The sequence below is a fragment of the Callithrix jacchus genome, chromosome 7, assembly GCF_049354715.1.
Source record: "Callithrix jacchus isolate 240 chromosome 7, calJac240_pri, whole genome shotgun sequence".
NCBI classification, from domain to species: Eukaryota; Metazoa; Chordata; class Mammalia; order Primates; family Cebidae; genus Callithrix; species Callithrix jacchus.
In genome coordinates this window covers 91,057,665-91,076,694 of record NC_133508.1, presented here as the reverse complement: position 1 = coordinate 91,076,694, position 19,030 = coordinate 91,057,665, and the positions used below count along the sequence as shown (strand labels likewise).

The 19,030-nt window shown below is 41.1% G+C and overlaps 2 protein-coding genes and 2 long non-coding RNA genes across 16 annotated transcripts in view; 2 read left to right on the top strand and 2 right to left on the bottom strand.

The window, feature by feature from the left end:
- Positions 1–37: 37 nt before the first annotated feature.
- IFT25 (intraflagellar transport 25) overlaps positions 38–19,030 on the top strand; it is a 23,250-nt gene continuing 4,257 nt past the window's right edge. Inside the window, exons 1-5 of one of the 13 annotated variants that reach the window (XM_078331920.1) lie at positions 459–543; positions 774–881; positions 6,814–6,927; positions 15,533–15,639; positions 17,364–17,432. In XM_078331920.1, the coding sequence (XP_078188046.1) occupies positions 880–881; positions 6,814–6,927; positions 15,533–15,639; positions 17,364–17,432 (292 nt within the window). In that variant the 5' untranslated portion in view covers positions 459–543; positions 774–879. Of the gene's footprint in view, positions 187–458; positions 591–773; positions 1,055–6,813; positions 6,928–15,532; positions 15,640–17,363; positions 17,433–19,030 lie in introns of those variants that run through there. The other 12 variants (XM_078331919.1, XM_078331918.1, XM_078331922.1 and 9 more) reach the window with 12 other exon arrangements.
- LOC144577005 (uncharacterized) lies at positions 2,127–11,650 on the bottom strand. Its single transcript, XR_013520098.1, has 3 exons — positions 11,445–11,650; positions 3,559–3,765; positions 2,127–2,389 (listed from the first exon to the last, which is right to left on the bottom strand). It is a non-coding gene; the product is annotated as an uncharacterized LOC144577005 (long non-coding RNA).
- LOC100386315 (small ribosomal subunit protein uS2) lies at positions 12,602–13,648 on the top strand. Its single transcript, XM_002750850.7, has one exon. The coding sequence runs from the start codon at positions 12,677–12,679 to the stop codon at positions 13,562–13,564; it is 888 nt and encodes a 295-aa protein (XP_002750896.1). The 5' UTR covers positions 12,602–12,676; the 3' UTR covers positions 13,565–13,648.
- Positions 17,347–19,030, bottom strand: part of LOC144577004 (uncharacterized) — a 15,489-nt gene continuing 13,805 nt past the window's right edge. Inside the window, exons 2-3 of the long non-coding RNA XR_013520097.1 lie at positions 18,058–18,158; positions 17,347–17,512 (exon numbers count right to left, since the gene is read on the bottom strand). This is a non-coding gene — a long non-coding RNA (uncharacterized LOC144577004). The remainder of the gene's footprint in view (positions 17,513–18,057; positions 18,159–19,030) is intronic.

Below are 19,030 nucleotides of genomic sequence, written 5' to 3'. Positions count from 1 at the left end.
GACGCGCGTGCGCGGACCCCGGCATGAAGGTGGGGCCAGGCCTGGAGGCGGGGCCGGACCCCGGGCAGGCGACCGGAGGGCGGAGGATGCGGAGCTGGCAGAGGTGGGCACTGCGCGTGCGTACTCATGGGAGGGCGGCTCCCCTGGGTCTTGTGGGCCCCCGGGATAGAGCTGAGCTGAGGGAGGGTAGGCAGAGCGCGCTCTGGGACTGGTCTGGGGAAAGGCACTCGAGCGGGATTGCGCATGTTGGACCGCGAAGTAAAAGGAGCGGGAGAGGGCGGGGCCGAGGAGGGGGCGGAGCCTGAGGGAGGCGTGGCGCGAAGAGCCTGGGGTAGAAGCGAGCGCGCCCGGGAACTCCGCTGGGCCGCGGCGAGGCGGGAGGGGCTGAGGGCGGGGCGGGGTCTATGGGAGGCGTGGCGCGAAGAGGTCGGAGTTGGGCGCGCGCGCCCGGGGACTCCGCAGACGCCGCGGGGAGAGGGGCGGAGCCGCGGGCCAGGACGCGCTGCGTGGGGCGTGGAGCAAGGGAGGTTTCGAGCCCGAACGGTCTGGAGCCCAGAGCTAACTGGTGTTGCAGGCGAACGGGTTGCGCAGTGAGCGGGTTGCGGGGCGGGCGGGCTGGCACCAGCGGGTGTGGGGGCCTGGCCGGGCAAGGCAGAAGGAAGGGGATGCTGTTGGGAAGGGAGCAGGAGTGGAGGGGTGATGAAGAGACACGCGGCGGGAGGCGCAGAAGGGCCGTCGCGGGAGGTGTGACGCGGACGGGCGTTCTCTTACAGGCCCTGGAGTCGCCAGTGCCAGCCCACAAAGCTCTTTCGGGCCAGAAATAGCGTCTTGACCAAAAGGGAAAACCAGTTGCAAATCGAAATTGATTAGTCTACCAAAATGTAAGCGGTCAGCCGCAACGTAACCCCTCTAGCTATGAGTTAAACCTAAGGTTAGGGGCATTTATTAATATATTCTTTACATAATTTGGGGCGTGGCCACCGCAAGTCGCGGCTTTAGAGCCCTCGAAGATCTCCACCGGGCCTTGGACTGAGGAGGAGAGTTTTGGGTGGAGGTGAGAAGGTGGTGCCAGGGCTGGTTTGTCTTGAAGGCCGTGGCCCTGGCCCCGCGGAGTCAGAAGCCATAGGCCGGGTCCATGTTTTCTAAAGTACACCAAGTTCCTAATGGATGATGCTTGGCGAAGGGTGTGAGGAGTCTAGCTGTAGCACCAGAAGCAAGACGCTGGTCAGGGAGAAGGTCCTCTGAGGACTTGACCTGGAGAGGTTTGGGGAAAGAAGGACCACAAAGGGCATATGAGCTGGCGATGAAAGGCTGAACTGGGGATGAAACCAGTGGCTCTGGTTTAGAATACAGGATAAGGCATCAGGGAAGTCCCGGGTCAGGATTGTAAAAAATGGAAAGGATAGCACCCTAGAGTGTACCGCCTTTGGTAAACTGCAGCCCTGAGGAAATTGCCTTGTTCTAAAGGGGTGGAGGATTAGACTACCTCCCAAACTTGCACTTTTCTTTTTTTTCAGTCTCTCTGTCGCCCAGGCTAGAGTGCAAAGACACAATCTTGGCTCACTGAACCTCTGCCTCCTGGGTTCAAGCGATTATCCTGTCTCATCCTCCCAAGTAGCTGGGATTACAGGCGCCTGCCACCATACCCGTCTAATTTTTATATTTTTAGTAGAGACGAGGTTTCACCATGTTGGTCAGGCTGGTCTTGAGCTGCTGGCCTCAAGTGATCCGCCCGCTTCCACCTCCCAAAGTGCTGGGATTACAGGCGCCTGCCACCAGACCCAGCTAACTTTTGCATTTTTAGTAGAGAGTTTCCGGGTTTCACCATGTTGCCCAGGCTGGGCTCGAACTTGTGAGCTCCAGCGATCCGCCCACCTCAGGCTCCCAAACTGCCAGGATTATAGGTGTGAATCACAGCACATGGCATTGTATGGATTTCTCTAAGGTTGGTTTGCCTCTTTTCATTAAGTGCAACGAAAGAACCTTAAAGAAAACCCAGTCTCTGGAGAGAGAAAATGTGGCACATATACACCATGGAATATTATGCAGCCATCCAAAACGATGAGTTCGTTTCCATTGTAGGGACATGGATGAACCTGGAGAACATCATTCTCAGCAAACTGACATAAGAACAGAAAATGAAATACTGCATGTTCTCACTCATAGACGGGTGTTGAACAATGAGAACACATGGACACAGGGAGGGGAGCACTACATACTGGGGTTTGTTGGGGGGAATAGGGGAGGGACAGCGGGGCGTGGGGAGTTGGGGAGAGATTGCATGGGGAGAAATGCCGGATATAGGTGAAGGGGAGGAAGGCAGCAAATCACACTGCGATGTGTGTACCTGTGCAACTATCTTGCATGTTCTTCACATGTACCCCAAAACCTAAAATGCAATAAGAAATAAATTAATTAATTAAATAAATATGATCTTAAAAAAAAGTTAACCAAAAGAAAAAAACCCAGTCTCTGCCGTTTCTACTTAAGTAATTCTACCCAAAACAGGAACTAGGAGGATATAGAAGGTATGAAATGAGTTTTGTATTAAAGCATGTGTTTGCCTCTCTCAGAAAACAGATAATTAAGAATGTGAGGTAAGAAAAGAACTGAACATTTGGAGAGTACATTCTTTCCTATTCATCTGCTCTGTATCAACCCTAAAGTGTAACACTTTTTAAAAAACAAGTTTGGCTGGGCGCAGTGGCTCACGCCTGTAATCCCAACACTTTGGGAGGCAGAGGCGGGCAGATCATGAGGTCAACGTGGTGAAACCCCGTCTCTACGAAAAATGCAAAAATTAGCCGGGTGTGGTGGCACGCACCTGTACTCAGTTACTCGGGAGGCTGAGGCAGGAGAATCACTTGAATCCAGGAGGTGGAGGTTGCAGTGAGCTGAGATTGCGCTACTGCCTTCTAGCCTGGCGACAGAGTGAGACTCCGTCTCAAGAAAAAAAAACAAATTCTCGGCTGGGTGCAGTGACCTGGCTCCTGTAATCTCAGCAGTTTGAGAGGCCGAGGCAGGCAAATAACTTGAGCCCATGAGTTAGAGACCAGTCTGGAAACATGGCATAACCATAACCCGTTTCTACAAACCAAAAAATTAGCCGGGCATGGTGGTCCCTGCCTATAGTCCCAGCTGCTAGGAAGGCTGAGGTGGGAGGATCACTTGAGCCGGGGAAGCAGAGGTTGCAGTGAGCCAAGATTGTGTCATTGCACTCCAGCCTGGGCCATAGAGCCAAACTTTGTCTTAAAAAAAAAAAAAAAAAAGTTCTCTCCTTACATCTCCAATCCTCACATTTCCACCCTCAAATAGATTACTGCTTGGTTTCCCCAGCTTGACTGTATTTATACTTGGGACCAATATTACTTGTGGGGTGCTGTCCTATATGTGACAGTATATTTAGCAGTTGTGACCCTAAAACTCTTCAGGTTTTGTGAAGTGTCCTTGGAGGCCAAAGTCTACTCCCGGTCCAGTTTAGAACCACTGGAGTACAGATTAAAGTTCATTGCCATTAAACTGGCTTTTCAGATCTTTCATTATCTATTCCCAACCCACCTTTCCTAGAATTTGGCTCAGCCTAAGGGAACTGCCAAGGCAGGAATCCTTTCTTTGGCTTCCTCCACAGATTATGATCTTTTATTGACTCTTCTTGGACATTTTCAGGGATGAAAGAAATTTAAAATCTTCCCTTTGCAGGAAAATCCTTCTCTCTCCAATGTCTTCCTGTTTAAAATGTGCATTTGTTGAGTCCAATTCACACTCCTGGGGGTGTAAAAAAAATTAATCATTTTTCCATTTGTGAGCACTGCTGAGTAAAAATCGTAATAACATTTATATTTTTCACCTTTCTCTATGATCCTGAACTTTTTACTCTCCTCCCAACAATATCAAGCCTGATAATGTCCTGCTTAAAACGTACTACCCAGAACCGAACACAGTATTCTGGATGTGCATCATACTATGTTAGCACATGGTATATTATATTGTTAGTTGCATGCTTATTCATCTTCCTTGACTCTAAGCTTGAAGGCAAGAACCAAGTCTTAGTCACTTAGGTTGTTTTTCTTTGCAATACTAGCACAGTTCTTGGCCCTTAGTTCAATTGGAGTTCAAAAATGTTGATGGATGTGGTACCTCTTTAAGATAGCATTCTATTACCTTTAGGGGCAGGTAGAGTACACTGTTACCTTATACTGACTTTGTGATCATAAAACCTATATGTTTTATACATCTATATCAGAGGTTGGCAAACTTTTTTGTTAAAGGCCAAATAGTAAATATTTTAGGTTTTATGGGCCTTATAGTCTGTCACAGTGACTCAGCTATGTCACTGTAACATAGAATCAGCCAAACATTAAAATCTGAATTTCATGTAATTTTTATGTGTCAGAATATTTTAATTTTTAAAAAATATTAAATATTACACACATTTTTAGCTTGTGGGCCATATAAAAACAGGTGGCAGGCTTAATTTGGCTCAGGGGCAGTAGTTTGCTAACCCCTGATTTAGACCAACCCTCGTATGATTGATTTTTTTCAAGACTGAGTATAGGCTTTTACTTTTATCCTTATTAAATATCTTACTCATTGCAAGCCGTCTTTCTAGCTTGCTCATTTTTTTTGAATGCTAATTCTGTCACCCAGGATATTAGCTGACATCCCAGCTTTGTGTCTGCTAAATTGATAAGCATACTTTGTACATCTTAATTAATAAAAAGAAAAGGATACAAGTCCTCCACAGGTACGCTTTCTTCCATTAATCATCATTCTTTTGAGTACTACCTTTCACCCAATTCATGTTTCTCTGTCAGGTCCACAGGGTATCTTGAGAGGCTTTGTCTGAAGCTTTGTTGAAATGTTTAGAACATGCTCCAAATGGGTAGGAACTCCATCAGACAAACAGAAATGTATAGCTTTGGTATAGCCTGTAAACTAATGTTACTCCTACTTTCAATTTTAGTACTTCCTTGTTTACATTTTCAAGGCCACCATTTTAATAATGAAATTTAATAATTTTAGGGTTTTGTTGAGAATTAGCATCCAAGTTTATCAATCTGTATTTATAGAATTCACTGTCTTTCTCATCTTAAAACTAAGGGTTGACAGTGTTCATCCCACACTGACCAGTTCTCTGGTATCAGTAGTGTTAAAAGCTGTGGTAAGATTGGTAGAGGAAACAGGCACAAAAAAATTTAGAATATATGTGTCTTTTCTTATTAATGTTACCATACTTTTAATACTATCAATACTAGTTTTTAAGTATAATAGAAAGTGAACTTTATGCTAATAAAAACTAAGAATAAATGCATTTTAATAAAATACTGATATTGGCCAGGCACAATGGTGCATGCCTTTAATCCCAGCACTTTCAAAGGCTGAGGCAGGAGGATCACTTGAGGCCAGGAGTTTTAAGACTGGCCTGTGCAGCATAGCAAGACCCATCTCTGCAGAATTTTTTTTTTTGAGACATAGTCTCTCTCTGTTGCCAGGCTGGAGTGCAGTGGCATGGTCTTGGCTCACGGCAACCTCTGCCTCCTGGGTTCAAGTGATTTTTCTGCCTCACCCTCCCCAGTAGCTGGGATTACAGGGGTGCACCACCATGCCCAGCTAATGTTTGTTTTTTTTTTTTTTTTTTTTTTTTTGAGGCAGAGTTTCGCTCTTGTTACCCAGGCTGGAGTGCAATGGCGCGATCTCGGCTCACCGCAACCTCCGCCTTCTCGGTTCAGGCAATTCTCCTGCCTCAGCCTCCTGAGTAGCTGGGATTACAGGCACGTGCCACCATGCCCTGCTAATTTTTTGTATTTTTAGTAGAGACGGGGTTTCACCATGTTGACCAGGATGGTCTCGATCTCTTGACCTCGTGATCCACCCGCCTCGGCCTCCCAAAGTGCTGGGATTACAGGCTTGAGCCACCGCGCCCGCCCATAATGTTTGTATTTTTAGTAGAGATGAGGTTTCACTATGTTGGCCAGGATGGTCTCTATCTCTTGACCTCATCATCTGCCCCCCCTTGGCCTCTACAGAAATTTTTTAAAAAATTAGCTGAGTATGGGGGCATACCTGTAGTCCCAGCTGCTTGGGAGGCTAAGGTAGGAGGATCACTTGAGCCCTAGAATTCAGGGCTGCAGTGAGCCATGATTGCTCCACTGCACACCAGCCTTGGTGACAGAGTGAGACTCTGTCTCTAAAAAAGTAAAATAATGAAAATTTTTAAAAAATTTAAGTAGGGAAATTTACCTTGCCAGATGTTAACACTTTATACCCTCTTCTGTCATTTTGCTTTTAGTTTGTATCTTCATATTTAGAATGTGTCTCTGGAAAACAGTATTTAGTTGTTGGTTTTTAAAAAATTTAATCTAATAATTGAGTGTTTAGTTTATTAACACTTAATGGAATAATTGATGTATTTTTGCTTAAATCTGTGTTCTTGCTATTTGTTTTCTGTTTGTCCCATTTTTCTTCTTTTGTTTCTCTTTTTCTGCCTTCTTTCGGATTAATCGAGTATTTTTATGGTATTCCATGTTCTTCTCTGTTGACCTTCTTCCTGCACCTCAGTGTTTTGTTTTTTTGTTTGGTTAGGGTAGTCAGGGACTTATTTTGTGGAGCAGAGTAGCAAAAATAATCACTCTTATAGATTATCCCTGGGAGAGGTTTCTTATGTAAACAAACATGTTAGAGTCCCTCCTACATGTTAAATAGCTTGGGTGTTAAACTATCTGCTAGGCAACAGCCTTTCCTTCTCGCTTGGTTTTCTCAGATAAAGTTTAGAGAATCAAGAAGTTGCTTTTTTTGTTATTTTTTAATTTGCAGGTTAAACACTTTTAAGATGAGAAAAACTGAACTCTGTCTGAGCTCTGAAGGGTCGGAAGTTATTTTAGCTACATCAAGTGATGAAAAACACCCACCTGAAAATATCATTGATGGGTAAGAGTTACTATAGTTTGCTGTTTTTGGTCTTAAGTCAATGAATCCCTTGAGTACTTGGACTGTGTTTTATAACAACTTGCCCTATTAAACAGAGTTTAGTAAATGTTTGGTGGTTTACCTGATATCCCACTTTTGGTACCATTTCTGAAACTAATTTACTTGTATATATTTAGGTTTTTGATTCTTTTCTTTGTAATTCCTAAACTGAACTCTTTATACAAATAGGTTTTTTTAGAAGTGGTTTACCAAGGCAAAAACACAACAACTTGATTTTATGGAAGTATAAATTTTAAGGTCTGGTTATGGTTTTACTCCAAGTTTTTCTTGGAATAAGAATGTAAATATTGTGACTTCCTGTTTACTACCTGTTTCCTTACTGGTCTAAGTAACATCTTTGCAGAACTGAATACTTCATTCCCTGCTATCATGTATTGTTTGCTTCTCCCCTTTTTGATATCCTTCCAATTTCTTCTCTTCACTGTGCTAGAGCTTTTTCTAGGTAGATATTTTTCTAAATACTGTTTTTAGACTTCTAATTCCAAGAAAAAGCAGTTAATGGGAGAACTCCTTGTTTAATAGTTCTGGCCTATTACTTTCTTGAACCCTCTTTCTTGGTATATGTACAATGACTAGAGTTTGACTACTAGTACCATCTGATTTTAGGGCTGGAGGGACTTACGGGTTTATTTAGCCAAAACCCTTTATTTTAGACTTGTAGTAAGAGAGTTCTAAAGAGGTTAAGTACTACTTTTAATTATTGAAGGCAGAACCAGTTGTAACAGAGGTTTCATGATTCTTTATATATCTTGAAGCCCATGTATCTGGATGAAATTCTAGCAACTCAGCCTCTTCCTTGAAGCCTAGTTGTAATCTTTATGACAACCGACTTTTCTGCTCAGATAGGATTCATCTCTTTCTGCTGGGCTCCAATAACATTTGATATATACCTCTGTTGCCTTACTTTTTCCTTTATTGTATTGTTTACTTTTAATGTTTGTTCCTTCTCTCAACTGTGAATTCCTAGAAGTCAGAAACTATTTCTCTGAGTCAAACTGGACTAATATTGGAAAGTAATCATAGTCTAGTCTACACACACACACACACACACACACACACACATAAAAACACGTTTATATGCATATATTACTACACTTTTGCATGTAGGTTCTTATAATTTCATAGATAGTATGTCAGTTGACCCTCACAGTAATCTTGGGGAATAGGAAGCACAAAAAGGTATTTACAACTCCATTGTAAAGATGAAGAAAAGAATGAGCAGGGCTGAGCGTGGTGGCTTACGCCTGTAATCTTAGCACTTTGGGAGGCTGAGGTGGGTGGATCACAAGGTCAGGAGTTCGAGACCAGCCTGACCAACATGGTGAAACCCCGTCTCTACTAAAAAACATAAAAATTAGCAGGATGTGGTGGTGTGTGTCTATAATCCCAGCTACGCAGGAGGCTGAAGCAGGAGAATCACCTGAACCCGGGAGGTGGAGGATGCAATGAGCCAAGATTGCGCCACTACACTGCAGCCTGGATGACAGAGTGAGACTCCGTCTCAAAAAAAATAAAAAAAATGATCAGATGACCTGCTCAAAATAAAAATGACTTGCTCAAAATTACACAGATAAGCAAGTGGCAGAATCAACTGACACTTAGGTCTTCTAATTTGTACTTCAGGGATCTTTGTGCTACACTAGGTTAACTCAAACTTAGTTTGTATCAAAAATACAATACCTGCTTTTTGCCTGTGTCTCTTCTTTCTTCTTCTTAGTTGTTTACTTCCTGAAATTTAGGTAGTAATTACTATCCTACTCTGACTTGGAGTAGAAAATTAATATGGGAACTGCTTTAAGGATACACAGAACTATGGAGATTTGCCTTAAGTTGTTTGCCAGAAATAGAGGACTTTCCAGAAACACTCCTTGATTCTGATTGGAGATAGATTAGTTTTCCAAGGCAAAATCAATTTACCTTGTAGTACCTTGGTGATCTTTCTCTCAAACGATTGTGTTTTTATGTTTATAGAACATTAGGATTAGCTATCATATATCGCAATTAATATTTTAGGCTCTGTCAGTGCATTTTAATGAATAAGCACATAATATTTTTTAGATTAGACAAAAACTCTTAGTGCAGAAAAACGTGGAATAAAAGTAGTTACCATCCTGGTAACTGAACAGAGTACATTGGGGACTTTTAATCCATATGCAGTTCCAGAAAATATAATTAGACTGTATATTATAGACACTGAAAGTTATTTTCTGGCCAGGCGCAGTGGCTCATGCCTGTAATCCCAGCACTTTGGGAGGCTGAGGTGGGCAGATCAGTTGAGGTCAGGAGTTTGAGACCAGTCTGGCCAACTTGGTGAAACTCCGTCTCTACTAAAAATACCAAAAAATTAGCCAGGTGTGGTAGTACACACCCATAGTCCCAGCTACTCAGAGGCAGAGGCATGGGAATTGCTTGAACCCAGGAGGTGGAGGTTCAGTGAACTGAGATCGTGCCACTGTACTCTAGCCTGACTGACAGAGCAAGACTCTCTCAACTTTTTTTGAAAAACAAGAAAAGTTATTTTCTGTGCAGAAGTTGCTTTATCTAAATGGAGTAACCTAGAATTATTTGGAGAAAACAGTGCTATAAATGTGTCCCTACAGGACAATGGAGTATTGTTTTATGGCCCTGCTCCAAACTCTCCATTCCTTCAGAAATAAGAGTTAAATAAATAGCTAGGCATACTGGCTGAGGCAGGAGGATAGCTTGAGGTCAAGAGTTTGAGACTAGCCTGGCAACATAGCATGACTGCATCTCTAAAAAAAGAAAATGATTATACCTCTACTTTTCCTCTGCCCTCTGTGTTTAATGTGTCAATGAAAAAGGGGGAAAGAGATTCTACACTAGGAAAAAAAAGAGTCAAGAAAAAAGGAAGAGAGAATCAGTCCTTTTGGTGTAGTGTAGAAGAATACTATATTTAGAATTAAAATTCCTGGGTAAGTGAACTATGTGTTATCTTGGTCAAAGAGTATAGGCCAGGCACAATGGCTCATGCCTGCAATTCAGCACTTTGGGAGGCTGAGGCAGGTGGATCATGAGGTCAGGAGTTTGAAACCAACCTGACCAACATGGTGAAACCCCATCTATCCCAAAAATACAAAAATGAGCTGGGCATGATGGTACATGCCTGCAATCCCAGCTACTCAGAAGGCTGACGCAGGAGAATCACTTGAACCCAGAAGGCAGAGGTTACAGTGAGCCAAGATCATGCTGCTGCACTTCAGCCTAGGTGGCAGAGCGAGACTCCATCTCAAAAAAATAAAGAAAGAAGAAAGAGTATATATAAATATATTACTCTTTGAGTCTCATTTACTGATCTGAAAAATGAGGATAGTTCCACCAAAAAGTCACATGAGATAATCTGTATAAAATAGGTGTTAGCTATAAATACATTTTTAAAAGAAAACTACTACTTTGATGACTTCCTTATACATAATTAAAAGGATTTAGTTAGATATCATTTTAAAATTCAAGTGTATCTCTACATGATATTTGTTATTCTATTGTCATGTTCATTGAAAGCATCCAAAGAAAAACATGGGGCAATTAAAATTCATTTAACGAATTTCAATAAGTAAAATTTAAAACCATAAATATGAAAGGAGTTAGTAAAATATTAAGCATTTTATAAAAAACCTAGAATTTTGAGTTAGGAAATCTGGCCTTGGCTGGGCACGGTTGTTCACACCTATTATCCTAGCATTTTGGGAACTCAAGGTGGGAGGATCACATGAGCCTGGAAGTTTGAGGCTACAATGAGCTATGATTGTGCCGCTGTACTCCAGTCTGGGTGACAGAACAAAACCCTGTCTCTTAAAAAAGAGGTAGCTCTGGCCTTTTTGTTTTTTTCTTGGTATCAACCTTACTGATGTATTCACATACCATACAATTCACCCACTTAGAATGTGCATTTCAGTGGCTTCCAGCCTATTCACAGAGTTATGCAGCCATCTCCACAATCAATTTTAGAACATTTTCATTATTCTAAAAAGAAACCCCACAGTTGTTATCAGTCACCCTGTATTTTCCCATCGGTACTAGCCCTAGGCAAGCATTAATCTACTTTGTTTCTGTAGATTTTACGTATTGAGACATTTCATATAAATAGAATCATACACATGTGGTCTTTTATGACTGGTTTCTTTCTTTTATTGTTTATTTGAGACAGAGTCTTACTCTGTCATCCAAGCTGGAGTGTAGTGGTGTAATCTCAGCTTACTCTAACCTCCGCCTCCTGAGTTCAAACAATTCTCATGCCTCAGCCTCCCAAGTAGCTGTGACTGCAAGTGTATACCATCACACCCAGCTAATTTCTGCATTTTTAGTACAGACCAGATTTCACCATGTTGGCTACACTTGTCTTGAACTCCTGACCTCGAGCAACCTACCTCCCACAGCCTCCCAAAGTGCTTGGATTATAGGCATGAGCTACAACACTTGGCCTGGTTTCTTTCACTTACATGTTTTCAAAGTTGACCCATGTTGTAGCACATATCAGTACTTCATTCCTGTTTATTGTCAAGATTTCATTGTATGGATATAGCACATTTTATTTATGTATTCATCAGTTGATGGACATCTGTTTTGTTTCTACTTTTGAGCTGAATTTTCTGATTTTATTTTAAAATACCAACTTATAAATCCAAAAATCTCAGCAAGACCTAAGCTGAATAAATACAGAGATTGTATCTTAGTCAAACTGCTGAAAAAGAAAAAGAAAAAAAAATTAAAATAGCTGGAGGGAAATAAAAACCATTATATACAGAGGAACAACAGTATTAGTGACAGCTGACTTTATATCACAAACAGTGGAAGCCAGACCACAATGGAGCAATACCTTTCAAATACTGGGAAAGGGAGAAACAAGCAAATATTTAAAAACCTCTCAATCCAGAATTCTGTGTCTAGCTAAACGATCTCCCAAAAATGAAGATAGAATAAAGGCATCTTTCATCACAAGTCGACCTGCATCACAAGGAATGCTAAAGGAAATTTTGCAAGTTGAAGAGGTAAAATACTAGCTGGAAAATCAAACCTATAAGAAGAAGAAGTTAAGTATACTGGAAATAGTAAATATTTGGGTAAATATAAAAGACTGCCATTTTTCCTCTTTTAATTTTTTTGAACAATAACTGACCATTTAAGGAAAAAAATTATATTATGGGATTTATTATATATGTAAAATATGTGACAACAAAGGCACAAAAGTGATGTTCAGTGTAAATTGACTATCATGAGGCTATTATGTTGTAACTTGGCAACTGTTTCAAAAATTTCTAATAAAATTTCTAAAAAAAAATAGAGGAATTAAATGGAATTAAAAAAAAATTTACTCGGAAACAGGAAAGAAGGAAAAGGACAAGAAAAGATGGGAGGGACAAAAATGAATAGCAAGATGGTAGATTCATACCCAACCATATCAGTGGTTATACTAAATGTCAGTGGGGCTAAACACTCCAATTAAGTATCAGAGATCGTCAGACTGGATAAAAAACCAAGACCCAAATATATATTATCTAAAAGATACGCACTTCAAATATAAGAATAGGTTGAAAATAAAAGGTTGAAAGAAGATGCATCCTGCAAACAGTTGACATAAGAAAATCACTCTAGCCTTTTCCGCGCTACCTGCCGAGGGCTCCAAACGGCGTTGTTCTGGATTCCCGTCGTAACTTAAAGGGAAACTTTCACGATGTCCGGAGCCCTCGATGTCCTGCAAATGAAGGAGGAGGATGTCCTTAAGTTCCTGGCAGCAGGAACCCACTTAGGTGGCACCAACCTTGACTTCCAGATGGAGCAGTATATCTATAAAAGGAAAAGTGATGGCATCTACATCATAAATCTGAAGAGGACCTGGGAGAAGCTTCTCCTGGCAGCTCGTGCCATTGTTGCCATTGAAAACCCTGCTGATGTCAGTGTTATATCTTCCAGGAATACTGGCCAGAGGGCTGTGCTGAAGTTTGCTGCTGCCACTGGAGCCACTCCAATTGCTGGCCGCTTTACTCCTGGAACCTTCACTAACCAGATCCAGGCAGCCTTCCGGGAGCCACGGCTGCTTGTGGTCACTGACCCAAGGGCTGACCACCAGCCTCTCACGGAGGCGTCTTATGTCAACCTACCTACCATTGCTCTGTGTAACACAGATTCTCCTCTGCGCTATGTGGACATTGCCATCCCATGCAACAACAAGGGAGCTCACTCAGTGGGTTTGATGTGGTGGATGCTGGCTCGGGAAGTTTTGCGCATGCGTGGCACCATTTCCCGTGAACACCCGTGGGAGGTCATGCCTGATCTCTACTTCTACAGAGATCCTGAAGAGATTGAAAAAGAAGAGCAGGCTGCTGCTGAGAAGGCTGTGACCAAGGAGGAATTTCAGGGCGAATGGACTGCTCCAGCTCCTGAGTTCACTGCTACTCAGCCTGAGGTTGCCGACTGGTCTGAAGGCGTGCAGGTGCCCTCTGTGCCCATCCAGCAGTTCCCTACTGAAGACTGGAGCGCCCAGCCTGCCACGGAAGACTGGTCTGCAGCTCCTACTGCTCAGGCCACTGAATGGGTAGGAGCAACCACTGAATGGTCTTAAGCTGTTCTTGTGTGGCCTCTTAAACAACATGTAAGATTCATGGAAAATAAACATCGAGTTTCTAAAAAAAAAAAAAAAAGAAAATCACTCTAGCTATATTCATATAATACAAAGTAGAATGTAAGACAAGGAGCATTACCAGAGACAAAGGGGACATTTTATAATGTTAGAGGGTCAATTCATCAGGAAGAGAGGATAATCCTAAGTGTATATGGACCTAATAATAGTTCTTTAAAATACATAAAGCAAAATCTGACAGCTGAAGGGAGAAATAGACAAATTCACAATTATAGTTAGAGATTTTAATACCCTTTTCTCAGTAATGATAGAACAATTTGGCAGAAAATCAATAAAGACATAGATGATCTGAATAGTATCATAACCTCGACTTTGTTGACAGTTATAGAACACTATAATCAACAACAAGAACATATTAATGGGTTGGGTGTGGTGGCTAATGCCTGTAATCCCAGCACTTTGGGAGGCCGAGGTGGGCGGATCACCTGAGGTCGGGAGTTCGAGACCAGCCTCACCAACATGGAGAAAGCCTGTCTCTACTAAAAATACAAAATTAGCCAGGCATGGTGGCGCATGCCTGTAATCCCAGCTACACGGGAGCCTGAGGTAGAATTGCTTGAACTTGGGAGGCAAAGGTTGTGGTGAGCCAAGATCACACCATTGCACTCCAGCCTGGGCAACAAGAGTGAAACTTCATCACAAAGAAAAAAAAAAAAGGAAAATGGAATGCAAATAGTACAACCACTTTGGAAATCTGACAGTTTCTTATAAAGTTAAATATACTTTTACCCTATGTCCCAGCAATTTCACTCTTAGTAATTACCCAGAGAAATGAAAACATGTTCACAAGCACCTGTACAAGCATATCTGTAGCAGCTTTGTTCCTAATAGTAAAAAAGTGGAAGCAATTACAATATCCAACAACATATCAAAGAAAATCATGAATAAAAACATTGTGGCATAGTCTGGTGATAGAAAGCAAAGCAGTGGTTGTCAAAGGGAGGTAGGGATTTCTGGAAGGAAAGATAAGGGAAATTTCTGGAGTTATGGAAATGTTATATCTACTGGAGTATTGGTTACATAAGCATGTACATTTATCAAAACTCATTAAGTTATACACTTAAGGTGAATTTCACTGTAGGTAAATTTTATTTCCAAAAAAAGAAAAAGCTTATGTAGTTGAAATGATTATTTCTGTAGTCAAAATTATATATACTGTTTTGCCTATATGTGACTTAAAATTGAGTTCATGTTTTAATTTTTGTTTGAACAAACATTTAGGTTGTCTCTGCTATGGGTGAGCCATTGTAGCAGTTGTAGGGTTACAAAGATGAGTAAGGGAAGGAAGCTGGGCTCAAAGAGCTCAGCATTTAGCAGGAGCCATAGAAACAGGAGATTAAGTGCCAACGTAGAAATAGAGGCTAAGTGTGAGATAAGTGCAAAAGAGGGAGGCAGTGATTCTGAATTGGTGGGGTTAGATAAATGAGACCAAAAAGTGAATGAACTTAAGGGGAAGAAGGGTTTTTCAGGTAAAAAAAAAAAAATACTCATGAATGAACCAAGGTACAGAAGCATAAGCCTGCATTAACATATTTGCAGAATTTTAAGTGGCCCAGTGTGACCACAGTAATGGAAGAGAATATACCTTAATTATGGAACCAGATTGTACAGTCTTAAATGCCATACAAAGGAGTTTAGAATTATAGGCAATAAGGGAGCATTGAGGCTTTTGAATAGGAGTGATACCTATTCTGTTTCTGTGTTTTAGAAAAGAATACCTGATAGTAGTAAAGAAGAATTATTAAAATTAGAGATTAGAGATTATAGGCAGAATTAACAGAAAGGAGATATAAAAGTTCAGTAGTCATTTAATTTTAAAGAACAGGTATTCAATACAATTTTATAATTAACCATTTATATTTGGCTATTTTTTTTTTTAATTAACAATAGGAATCCAGACACATTTTGGACCACTACAGGAATGTTTCCCCAGGAATTCATTATTTGTTTCCACAAACATGTAAGGATTGAAAGGCTTGTAATCCAAAGTTACTTTGGTAAGCAAATCTTACATTAATTTTTTCTTTTTTTTTTTTTGGTGCTCCAGGTAAGGCTCATATGTTAATTTTCATTATCCTTTAATTTTTTCCACAGGCAGAAGGCATGTATGTAAACTTTTGGCAAAACACTAGTTTTTCTTTATAGCATGGAATCCAGTTTTATTGCTTGGGTGAAAGGATGGGGATTATGGATTAACTGCCTTGAGCTCAATTGGCCTCTCTGAAACTGCAAATTTGAAACCCTTCCAAAGCACATAATAATTTCCATGCAGTTTACTATGTGAAAGTCTTTGACAAAAGGCCCTATTAGGAACATTAGACGCCAGTTTGCCAGAACACTAAGTTCCATGACTGGAACTTAGTGGGCTCATGCCCATAATCCCAGCATTTTGGGAGGCTAAGGCGGGCAGATCGCTTGAGCTCAGGAATTCAAGAGACTAGGTGGGCAACAAGAGACTAGGTGGGCAACATGGAGAAATAGATTCATTTGGCCAGGAGTTCTTTGTCCAATTCTGGTTGAAAATCTGATAACCCTGATTATTTACATTGGATAGTTGTGATTCTTCTATTACTAGTGGCATTTTCTGAGGAATTTGGGAGGAGAATCTCCCTTGGGACATCATTCTAATCCTATTTATCTATTTAAGAATAACATTATCAGACAAAATCATGGCAGGAAACAGAATGCATCCTAGATGGGTCAAATGAAGAGGCTCTATTGATGGGACTACCTGCAAAATTATGGCTTGGGTTAAGGGAACAAACAACGCAAGGAATGATGAGGCCCTCAGTAACTAACTATAGCTGGAAGCTGTGACCAGCCCTGGGAAGGAAATAGTGTTATTAGAGATCTGTGAGAGCTGGAGCCTGTGTGAAAGGACCTAACAGGAGCTGTAGGCAGGAGAAACTGTCAAAGATGTGGCACTGAAGCAGGTAGGGAATGGAGATAATAAAATAGGCTGATCTTACTTCCCCACACCAGTCTCCCCATGGTGTCCCCCACTGGCCAAATCCAATAAGAAGCCAGTAGGTAAGTGAATCCAGGTGATGTAGTCCACAGAGGTTAGCTTCTCATGGCACAGAACAGGACAAAGAGGAGGAGGAATGGATCTGGAGTGGTAGAGACTGGACTGGGGACAGTGGAGAAAAGACTGTATTCCTGTTAAGTCTCTCTTTAAAAAAAATTTTTTTTAAGTCTCTCTTTTGTCATTAATTGTGGAGACTCTGGAGTCAGACCTAAAGTTTGAATTCCATTTCTGGCACTTACTAGCTATATATCATTGAACACCTTGCTTGGCTCCATGAAACCTGTTTTCTTACCAATAAAGTGGGTTAAAATATTTTTCTCATGATATTGTAGTCAAAAGTGAATGGATAAATATGTCTGACTCATCATAGGCTCTCCATGAATGTTCATGATCAAGACACCAATAGTATTATTATTGCCAGAACACAAAAAAAATCTGAATAAAGCCAATTCAAAAAAGCTCTACTTGCTCTGCGTTATGTGGTTGCAAACATTTGGAAGATTAGTTACACAAGACTGTATTTTACCATAGGGTTTTTTTTTTAAAACACAGAGTAACTTCCATGATGTTTCTGATCCCAGTGCTCTGTGTAATTCCATTGTGCATGACAATCTCAGGCAGAGGGAAAAAGAAATATAGGTACAAAAACATAGAACCAGATTAACACTTTACTCACTTTGTTTACGATGTCAGTACGGACCTTGAAGATTGAAAAGAGCACGTCTAAAGAGCCAGTTGATTTTGAGCAATGGATTGAAAAAGGTATGTGTTTCACCAGCATTGTTCTGAGCATGAAGGAGGAGATAATAGTCCTTCGACTCTACATTTCCCGTCTAGCTGTACTTTGGTGAAAAAAAAGATGACTTTAATGATCCTGATCCTTCTGACACATTTAGGACCCAGAAAGACCCAGGTTTGAATACAAGGCTGCTTCTTCATTTACTGGTTATAACTATTAACATGTGACTTAATTTTTCTCCATTTCAGAATCCTTGTCAGGAAAATGGCGATGATACCTATCATTTAAGATTTTGGTGAACTCTAGTGTTCGGCATATAATAGACAATTAATACTAGTTTCTCATCTTTCCTTTCTTCCTAATTAATGGTACTATTTAAATATCACCATCAGAGTTGATAGCCGCTACTTAAACACAGCATCTTACCTTCATGTAATAGTAAAGGAATAAAAAGAGGCATAAACCTACAAGGACAAATAAACAACCAGCAAACTAAAGCAAATATGAGAAATCAGTGTCTATTACGATAAAGGGAAAGCAGATGGAGGAGTAGTACCTTCTTTTTTTTGGTTTTGTTTTGTTTTTTATTTTTCTTAGAAGTAGTACCTTGTTTAGCTGAATGAACTAGGTTATAACCTAAGTTCTTACCAAGGAGCATATCAACGAGAAGCAAGCTGCTTTGCCACACAGAACCCCAGAAAGGTCTTGAACTCAAAGGCAGCAGGTGCCATGGGAAGTATGAATGAGACCTGGGTCAGAAAACAAGGGTAATTAGTTGAAAATCTATATACAGAGTAGTCACACTCTAGGTACCTTCCTCCCATCCTATAAAGCTAGGTGACCACTCCCTTCTCCCACAGACCTCCACCATCACCCTCAAGAGACAACTGGAAATACAGACTGTTGAGGCTCGGGAGACTAGGTGTAGTAGACAGTGAGTGAAACATGGAGTTGAAAATAGGATACTTGTGGAAACCTACTTACTGAATAGTAGGAACACCAGCCTCCCTCCTGTATACTTGTATTAACATCAGCAGCCAAGAGTATACCCTCAGCTAGGAGATTGCAGCAATCATCTTTGAAGAAATTAAATGGCCCCAGCAAAAAGACCTATTGATACTGACAAAGGCTAGCTCATTTCTGGTTACCCTATTGAAGTCTAGTAATTAACAAGCGTAGCTCATGCACACAGTTTTCAAATGATGCACACAGTTTCCAAATGATCCACAAGTAACAAAAGACAGAGATCACCAGAAATTAATGAAGTCCTCAAACCCTGAATATAATCAAGCTTTTAGCTCTAACTTCCAATCTATAAGAAATACAGAGGATAGAGGCACAAATTAAGTGAAACCACAAATAGGTAAGGTGATAAAATCTAGAATGTGGGGCTGGGCACAGTGGCTCATGCTTGTAATCCCAACACTTTGGGAGGCAGAAGGAGGAGGATTGCATGAGCCCAGGAGTTCAGGACTGGCCTGGGAAACATGACAAGATGTTGTCTCTACAAAAAAATTTAAAAATTAGCTAGCCATGGTGACACATGCTTGTAATTGCAGCTACTTGGAGGCTGAGATGGAAGGATCACTTGAGCCCAGGATGTTGAGGCTGCAGTGAGCTG

What these genes read in the sequence shown, in the direction of transcription:
- LOC100386315 (XM_002750850.7), top strand. Translation starts at nt 12,677, where the DNA reads ATGTCCGGAGCCCTCGATGTCCTGCAAATGAAGGAGGAGGATGTCCTT.